We start from the raw sequence: 9,194 nt of genomic DNA, 5'->3' as shown, positions 1-9,194 counted from the left end.
GCCCTGCCTTCCCACCAGGTGCTCAATCACTCCTTCAGGCCGTGACTTAGCATTTCTACTACAATATTATACGTGGGTGAAAATTCACCTCCTCTTTTTCACCGGCAGGGAAAAAGGCAACAGATGGGAGGGGATTTGTGGGAAGGTGCCTCACTAAGCACCGAGGGTCTGTCAGAAGGGGCACCAGCAAGCAGATCCCCAGCAAAAAGAAGTGGTGCTCAGCTAGCTGAGCCTCAAGGCCAGGACCTCGGTGTGTCCCAGCTTCTCCACTTTGGTCCAACTTGGCAAGGCTTTGTTTGGCTTCAATATCCATGGGAGATGCAGCCAAAGAACAGCCATCCCACCTTCTGCAGCAGTGCCCTACAGCGTGGCATGGAGTGTCCTGCCAAGGCCTAGCCTCTTTTCTTCCCTCTTCTGGGTGAACCTATCAAGGGCTTGCAGAGGTGGCTGCTATCCAGCAGTGCTGGGCAGGGAGAATTACCTCCAAGAGGAAAGCTCCTGTCTCATCAGGACCTGGGCCCACACTGATGCCAGCAGCTGCTGTCTCCAGCTCAGCAGTGGTGAAGCTACAGCACTGCTCTCACCTATGGGAAGCAGAAGCTCCTGGTCAGCTTTTTGGGCCAAGGAAGGTCCTCAGAACTGCAGCACCAGAGAAAGAGTGAAAAAAGTACTCAGCTGTTTGCTGCACAACCCCATCTCCAGGCTTTCTGGAGGCACCTTGCTTGGGAGAGGGGTTCTCCTGCAATGGTTATGGCTGGAGGACAATGTTGAGCAAAGAGGTCTGCTGAGGTCCTGTTAGGTTGGTGTCCATCTTTTTGTGCTCAACAAACCTCATCATCTCATTGGTGGGAACAACCAGCAAAGAGCTTGCAAAGAGGAAGAGAAACCCCATTTCCATGTGCTGAGCCTCAGCCTGCTTCTCAATGCAACTTTGTCATCACTGTTCTCCCTGGCCAAGGCTAGCTGGTGCAAAGGCACAGGAAGGTGCAAAGGAAGGAAAGCACTGTTTGGGAAAAGGGCTGCTCTAATCTTCTCATTGTCCCTATGATCTCTCCTGGGATGAAAGAAGTGTAAATTTGGGATCCCTCACCTCTGTCCCATAACCAGTGACTGCCTGCTGCTCCCCAGAAAGAAAGGTGAGTGGGGCAGGCACTTGCTTGGGAGAGTTTGTGGGACAAGGCTGAAATTCCCAGCCACAGCCCTGGACAAACTGCTACTAGGAAAAAGGAGAAACCTCAAGAAATGAAGATCCCGTCTTCTCCTGCACTAAACCCCCATGCCATCGGGCTGAGTGTTCACAAGGCACTGCAATGGAGGCAGCAGTAAAGAGGAGGTGAAAAGACTGCCCTGTTGGTGGAAGGGTGACTTGGCTCTGGTACCTGAACAGTTTGTTCCCGACAGCCAGTGCATATCATGAAATCCCAGTGCAGTCTTGAGACCCGTCAGTAAGATAAGGAAGCATCAGTGCAAATGCTAAGCCAATCAAGCCCTTCCAAGTGCGCTGCTGAACAACTTAGGATTCTTAAATCACTACAGACAGTGGAACCAGACTTTGTTCAGGGAAAAGCTGTCTGATCCATCCACATCACCCATCGTCACCCACACTGGCCAGGAGCAGTGACACGGCTACTGCCTGTGTTTGCTTGAGGCAAACATCAGCCTCATTAGCCAAGCCATGCCACTGACACCTCCAGCGCCTGACTTTCTGTGAGGACCATGATGCTATTGTGTTACTGTAGTCTGCTCTGCTCTCAGAAAGGCAAAACAAAGTGTTTTACTTGCTCCACTTCATTCAGGGCAGCTCCAGGACAACTGACCTTCTGGGGTAGAGCCATCTGGTTTCAAGGGAATGGCATAAGGGCATTTTTTGATGAAAATGTTTGGTTTGCTCTTTCTTCACCAGTGCCTCTCAATTACATGCAGACAAGGTCAGGGAGATCAAAAGGGTCTCCAATTTTCCTGTACCAGATGCAGGAGAGGAGAGGAGCATCCTGCTTTGACTGTGCCTTTACTGCACCACATCAGTGGAAGTGTGAGTGTCTGAGCATCCTTCTGTGCAAAACATTGACTTCATTTACAGCCTTTGGGCTAAACACAACCACTGGATGAGAAGGTACCAAGGAAACGAGATTTTAGGAAGGTAAAATGAATGTGAGCCTATTGGGAGGGTGCAGGGAGCTTGATGTCGAGCTGCATTTCAGTGCCATGGGCAGTAGGGCAGACTCCAGCAGCTGGGCTGCTCTGCTGTATGTTTTCTTGGCACTGAAGAAAGAGCATGAGGCCTTGTGTGAGTTACTGACCCACATAACAGATTTTGAGCACATTTTCTAGACTGGGTTTGGACAAAGACTCAAAAAGGATCTCAATGAAAGCTAAGGGTTGAGGCTACTTTTACCTTCCAAAAATACCTCAGGTCCTGACCCTGGCATCATCATCCAGCATTGCTTGAGACCTGGAAGTGGTACTTGCTTTATCCAGTTTTTTTGTCTGCTCCTTGTGATAGTCCCTGTTCCAAGCCGTTAACTTCTGCACCCTGCAGTAAAGCTCCTTAAGCTCTTCTCTAGGGATCACAAAATCAGCCAGAGATTCCAGACCTGTCAGTAACATGAATGAATTTCATACATGTTTAGCAAAACAACTGCCAGGTTGCCCCTTCACACTGTTGAAAAGCTTAGAAACGTTACGGTCAATGGCTTATTTTGCACAGGAATGTTTGAGGTGGAGAGGTGGCAGCTGGTAAACACCACTGAAGTTGTGAAAATAGCACGAAAACACAGACAGGAAGTGAGAAAATTCCTTGGTCTCTCTCCAATAGGACAGAGAGGGCTGAAATTCCACACAAGGTTTTTTTCTTCTTTAAATCTCATGTTGCCTGAATTTTCACACTTAAAGCAGACAGCAAGTCAGAGAGATGGGTTTTTTACTTTTTTATTTACTAAGGTTTTTATTGTGTTTTATATTGCAAACCCCACCCTTTGAACTCTTCCCTCCCTCCCTCCCCAACCCCCAAAATAAAACAAAAAATAACAATAATAATTAATATAGTTCCACCTACTGAGACAAGCCTAGTGTTGACTGGGGTCCAGTCGGAGTAACTCAATATTGGCTACTGCACCACTAAGAACTGGAAAATCAAACAAGACCCCCGTGAAAATTCAAGCAAAGGAACCCAACTGAACAAAGGATGTTCACCGGACTGGTGGATGGAACGCACGGCTACCAGAGACAGCCCTCAGGGTGTTTCTGTGCCCCTCCATTTGTCTGAGTGTCCACAGGGGTTGTTGAGATTCAAGTACCTATGCAGCAGTCACAGGACAGTCATCCATGAGGGCTTGGCATCGCTGGGCTGAAGACCTTTCCCACTTGCTTGTATTAGATTCCCCAGACCCAAACAGCTTAGCTCCCAACCTCTCGAGATGTTCGTTCTAGGGGGCCCTCTAGTATATGGGGAAAAAGGTTGTTAAAACAAACAGAATACTTAAAAGGATATTGTGAGTCTTCCTCTAGGAACTCATACCTCTGAAACTATGAGAGGATCTGTGAGTCTGCTTCAATTCCATCAATCTGATTCTCTTTCAAGATGAGCGTGTACATATTTTGGAAAAGCAGGATCTACGTGTTATAATTATCTCCTGCCAATCAGTCCTACAGGAGGGTCAAAACAGACATGTATTTTAAAACTAGGATATATATATATATATATATAAATATGTGTGTGTGTGTGTGTGCTGCTTACACATGTGCATAAATAGGCTACGTATGTGTATGACTGTACACTACATATATATAAAAGCATGTGTGTATATATAGATATATATATAAAAATCTATACACACACACAAACACTCACACTCCCCTCCCGCCACACACACTCACACATACATAATTGTATGTAGCTAGTAGAAAAAAACATTTCTAGAGTTCCCCTGACCCTTTAAGGAAGACCAAAGCTGATTACATCTGAATTCTGAGCCACCAAAGCACGTTGAAGCAGGAGTGCCCAGTAATGCCTGCAGCAACATTCAAGATACAGGCACGTGTCAAGAGTTTTGCAAACAATTCGGTATAAAAATCAACTGTCAGCCAGTGTTTTTGGGGAGAGGAGGTAAGATGAGGGGTTGTGTGGGCCTGTATCGTTACTGTGATATATTTTTTGGCACTGCTGCAGGAAGGTCTGCTTTCCCTCTGTGGGCTGGAGGGACTCCAAGATAGCTGAGAACAGAGGGGAGCTGGACAAGTGTTTCCAACAAGAGTTAGAAAAGTTGAGCACCTGACTGTTTACACTGAGGCGGCTGGAGACACCTCTTGGCCTTGGGAAGAACAAAAGAGAAAGAAAGAATTGAAAGGAAAACAAAAAGAGAGAAAAGGAGACATTTGCTCTAGAGGTAAAGGCTGTAGCTTCTCGCTGCTGAGTGCACCCAAAGGCACCTTCCTGTCTTCAACCCGTTTTGACTGTCTTAAATCAGGGGAGCCCAAAAATTCCAGCTCAAGGTGCCTGCCAGCCCCCAGATGTGTCCAGTGATGCTGCAACTGCAGGGCGAGACCAACGCCAATCAGGTGCAGGCTGTTATTGCTGGTGAAATCAAGCAAAAGATTTCAATTCCCCCATCAGAGGAGAAGCACGGACCATGGCTGGCCAGATTTCTGGTTTAATTTGTTTTAATGGTACAAACATATTTGCAAATCTGGAGGATTCTTGGCTGGGCACTGGTATTGCCCTCAGTGCCTCCAAGCTCAAACTCCCCTGGGCTAAGGAAGAAGAGGGCTGGGGTGGCTGCAGCCCACCTTGCAATCTTACCCTAACCAGTTCTCTTCAAAGCAGTCAGCCCATGGACACTGAGACATTAAAACGGAGAGAGGGAAGGTTAAAGTGCTGTCTCTTTCTTCACCCCTCCCCTTGCTTTGCATGCCCCAACCTGGAAGGCAGCATGCAGGCTTCCAGCCGTGGAGTGAGGCTGAGGCTGTTCTGCTGAGAACAGCTGCCTGGTGTGGTGGCAGAGACAGGACTTCTCCCACAACCCACATTAGAGCATCAGCGGAATGAGACAAGCATCTGAAGTCAAGTCCGTCCATCTCCTGGTCATCTTCTTCAGATGGAGTCCACACAGAAACTCAGCCCATCTGATATTCCTAGAGGGGACTGCATGAATGAAACTCACCTCTCTTCTTGCTTCCTCTGCAACCTGCAGATCGCAGGAGAGACCTGAGGAGGTGACACTTCCCGATGCACACACTGAGCCATCGAGTTCCCCCCCCACAGCTGGTGGCCAACAACAGCTGTTCCAAAAACACCAGCTACGGGCCGGCCTCATGTTCCCTTCTACGGCCCACGTCAACCTTGGATCACTGTCTCAACAGGAAAACCTTTTTTGGTGGCTTCTATGGCTGATCATTCACATGTTCCAGCTCAGGCACATGCCCTGTCTGTGCGTTACCTCGTTGGATTAAATTTGCTCGTATCCTTTTGTTCCATGTATTAAAATATTCTATAAAATCAAGTGACCAAAAATCTATAGCTCTAAGAATACCTGGTTATCTTCTTTTTTTTTGTCATTTTTCCGTGTGTTTTTTTTTGTTTGTTTGTTTGCTTGTTTGTTTCTAATCACAGTTAAATCTAAACAAAAGAAATGGAGGGGGGAAGGGGGGGGGAAAGAGGGAAAAATAAAAAAGGCAAAAAATGATTCATGAAAGTCTAATCAGGAACCGAACTGCACGGCTGACATGACCAGCTCTCGGAAGGAGTCCTCACAAATTGGAGGGCAGTTTGGATCTGACAGGCTCCAGATCCCCTGTGAGCACTATGGACTCTTTCCGCCCACCAGCAGTCAGAGAAGCGGTGCCTGCAGCGCCGGCCCCAAACACCAGCGGGTGCGGTAAAGAACCTGAGGACATCTGACGTGGTAAAGTCACACGGCCAGGAATTGAGCTACAAGGCTTCCCGAGAAGTCCAGTCCCTCCTCCGGGAAAAGGAGAGAAGCTGGAAACAGATTCTCTAGAGGAATGAGAACTTTGGCTCAGTGTCTGAGCCAGCTCTTGGGGCAAGGATGGCTGGGAAGCAGAAATCAACTTGATGTCCTGGTTCAAGCGTCCCGGCGGCACGGGTGGCGTGCTCTTGGACTGCAGGATCTGCGGAGGTGGGCTGGCGGTCTGAGGCAGGAGCAGAGAGCCGTGAGAGCCCGAGGCCCCGAGCGGGCCGCACTGAAAAGTTCTCGTTGCCACTGGGCTCTGAGTAGGAGGACTAAGGCCAGAAGGGGTGTAACAGGGAGAGGCGACGCCAGGCTGCTGTAGAGGAGACGCGGAGGCAAAGGGGGATCGTTCTTGGTGGAGCTGGGCTATCGTTCCAGTTAAAGATCCTAATGCACTTGGCTGTGTTTGGCAAAGGCCCGAGGACGGCCCGCCGGAGGCCTGTGCCAGCTGGCTTAGGCTGGAGGATGGAGAGTTGGAAGAAGGAGGGGGCTGGAAGTGATTAATTCCCCCCAGAGTTCCACTGCCCGAGAGCTGCTGCAACTGTCCCCCCTGCAGCGGTCTTGTGGCGGGCTGGAATTGGTTGAGGAGGCTGGGGGGGGAATTGGATGAGAGCTGGGTGAGCGACGTGGATGGAGAGCTGGCTGCGGCCTGCTGGAAGTGCCCGAATCCGCCGCTGGAAAGGGAGGGCTGCCGCTGCAGCTGCTGCTGCTGCAGGGGCTGAGCCGTCCCCAGGGGTGAGCCAGAAGGCGCCCGCTGCAGCTGGCTCAGCCCCGCTGAGGACGCACCGCTCAGTCCCTGCTGCCCAGAGCCCGCGGGAGGGGATCCCACCTGGAACTGCCCCAAGCCGGCAGCGGCCGAATACCCAGCGAGCTGCTGGATGTGGTAGGAAGAGGACGAAGGTGTTTCTGCTCCCGGGGTGTGCAGCTGGGACGGGGTACTCGAGGGAGAGCCAACGGCGGAAGGCCCGGTCGACGGGATCAGGGACTGAAGCCTTTTCAGCTGTCTTGGGGTCTGGCTGGACTGCTGTCCCAGGGAACCCAAGACGGACACGGGGGGACGGAAGATGGCTGTCGGGAGGCGCGGGTGGTGGGTCAGGGCGATAGCAACGGAAGTGGTGGCGGCTGCGGCTTGCAGGGGGGCCTGGATGAGCGGGGTCCAAATGACGGGGGTGGGGGTGGACGCGGCGGCGGCGGCTGCGGCGGCAGCCTGGACGTTGTGAGCACAGTGTGCCATCTCCCTGTCGTGCTGCACGATCTGCTGGATGATCTCATTCTCTTGGTAGTTGAAAACCCCCGAATTGAGGTCATGCTGGACTTTATGCAGCAGAATGGAATTTTTCTTACCTGTGGAGAAAGTGGAGAGAGAAAGAGTCATTCTCGTATGTCAAAGCAGGGGAGGCTTCCTGCCAGAGCTTCCTCAAATTATTGGCACCATCTCCGCTGTCATTATGGGATCTGGGTACAGTCTCTGCTCCAGCGACAAGACGATAAACATTATATCTTCTGCTTTTGTGGTATGATCAGCAGACTTTGAGATCCAGAGAACACAGTCTTAGACAGTAGATTCAGTTTTTAGAAGTGGGGCAGACTGGCAGCAAAGCTTATGAACCTACAAGTTACTCACCTGGCATCTAAACGTCCATTTACAGAAAAAGAACAGAAAAACAAGACTGTAATTCTTGTGTTTGAAAAGCTACACCTCAAAAATGCAAGTTCACTGAAGTCTCCTAAGTCTTCAGCTATTCCCTAGAGATATCTTTTTCTCCTATATTTTATGCATCTTGTTTGCTCTGAAGTCAATCATTTTGTTCTAGCTGAAATGAAATCTCTTTACGAAGAAGGGACAGGAGAACTTTACTGGCCCAAGTGAAAGCTCTCAGACACACAGCTACCATCTTATTTGGCCATGCCCTTCTAGCCCCAGCTTTCTGGAAACTGCAGGCTAGCAAATATCATGTTCCAGCTGGACTTTCTAGCCTGCAGCAAAATATTAGCTCAGCACTTTGCCTTTTCAATGGGCTGGAAAATGTGGCGTAATGAGTTTGCCTGGCCTGAGTGTGCACCTGGCACTGCAGGGATGAACTCCCCTGGACTGCAGCAAGGGATGAGATGCTGCCAGCAATGCCCTTTCACCAGAGTGCAAATGCCTTCTCAAAGGACAGGATTTCTGACATGGTTATGCACTCTGTTTAACAGCTTTTGTATCTGTGTTCTCCTAACAGTCTGTGCACTGTTAACTGTGCCAGCATTGATTTACAAGGTGTTGGTATACGCTGGTTTGAATGATTTACTTACAAAACTGGTGTGGGTTAGATCCTCTCTTCTTGCCTTTTCAGGAGTCCTCTCCCCTAACAGCATGTGCCAATTTGATAGCACCTTCCTAGGGGCTTCCTTTTCGCTTTTGTTAACTGAAGCTGTTTGAAAATACCCTTAATAAAGGGCCCAGCCTAGCAAGTTGTGTGCACGCATGCAAATATGCCTCCTGGTCTGCCTGTTTGCATGCATGCAGCTCATTTCTGCAGCTGAAGCTTGGGGGTGCATGGAGAAGGGTGACCCCTAGATGAGGCACTAGCCAACCAGGATCAGATCAAAAGCTGAATTAACTCCTCTTATCCTCAGGCCCCGCGCCCATTTGTGAAACTGCTTGGATTCAAATGTCATTTCTGCTGGTTCTGATCTCCTCTACATCTTGCACAGGACCAGGACAAGCAGACAGCACCTTGCCAGATGCTAGGATCTGGAAGGGCCTACTTTAATCCCCGTTTAAAAGCTGTGTATTGATGACACCCAGACTGTTACATTTTTTTCACTCTCTGATGCAAATTTTCTATCTGTATCAGGTAAAAGACTTACAGCTGGAAGATGCGCCTCTTACTGTGGTCAAAACAAAACATCTGGCAGCAAAGGACTTGAGCAACATTCAGAAGAGTGCAACTGAATTCTGGCGTCCTAGAAAGCAACTCTGAAATGAAGGAAGCTTGAATGTTACTAGCTGAGTTCCTCAGAGAAGAGGCGAATTGATGCTGATATATAAGGAGCTTCACAGATAATGGAAGCTGATAAGAACTGTTCCCTTCAGCTACAGAAACACCTAACAGATACTGTGATCTTAGACAAGCCCAGAAAAAAAAACAGATAAGGAACAATCTAATAGGAATTGTAGTTAAGCATTGGCAGAACATGTCACAGGTTTTCCCTTCACCGTACTTTTTAAAATGAAGAGTTTAT

The 9,194-nt window shown here is 49.2% G+C and overlaps 1 protein-coding gene across 1 annotated transcript in view; it reads right to left on the bottom strand.

The window, feature by feature from the left end:
- Nucleotides 1-3,010: 3,010 nt before the first annotated feature.
- HCN4 (hyperpolarization activated cyclic nucleotide gated potassium channel 4) overlaps nt 3,011-9,194 on the bottom strand; it is a 98,100-nt gene continuing 91,916 nt past the window's right edge. The window contains exon 8 of the mRNA XM_052672235.1: nt 3,011-7,310. Within this exon, the coding sequence (XP_052528195.1) occupies nt 5,746-7,310 (1,565 nt within the window). The 3' untranslated portion in view covers nt 3,011-5,745. The remainder of the gene's footprint in view (nt 7,311-9,194) is intronic.

Source organism: Tympanuchus pallidicinctus, unplaced genomic scaffold (assembly GCF_026119805.1).
Source record: "Tympanuchus pallidicinctus isolate F22 unplaced genomic scaffold, pur_lepc_1.0 scaffold12, whole genome shotgun sequence".
Taxonomy (NCBI): domain Eukaryota; kingdom Metazoa; phylum Chordata; class Aves; order Galliformes; family Phasianidae; genus Tympanuchus; species Tympanuchus pallidicinctus.
The sequence above is the reverse complement of the archived record's forward strand: the minus strand, read 5'-3'. Positions and strand labels throughout refer to the sequence as shown.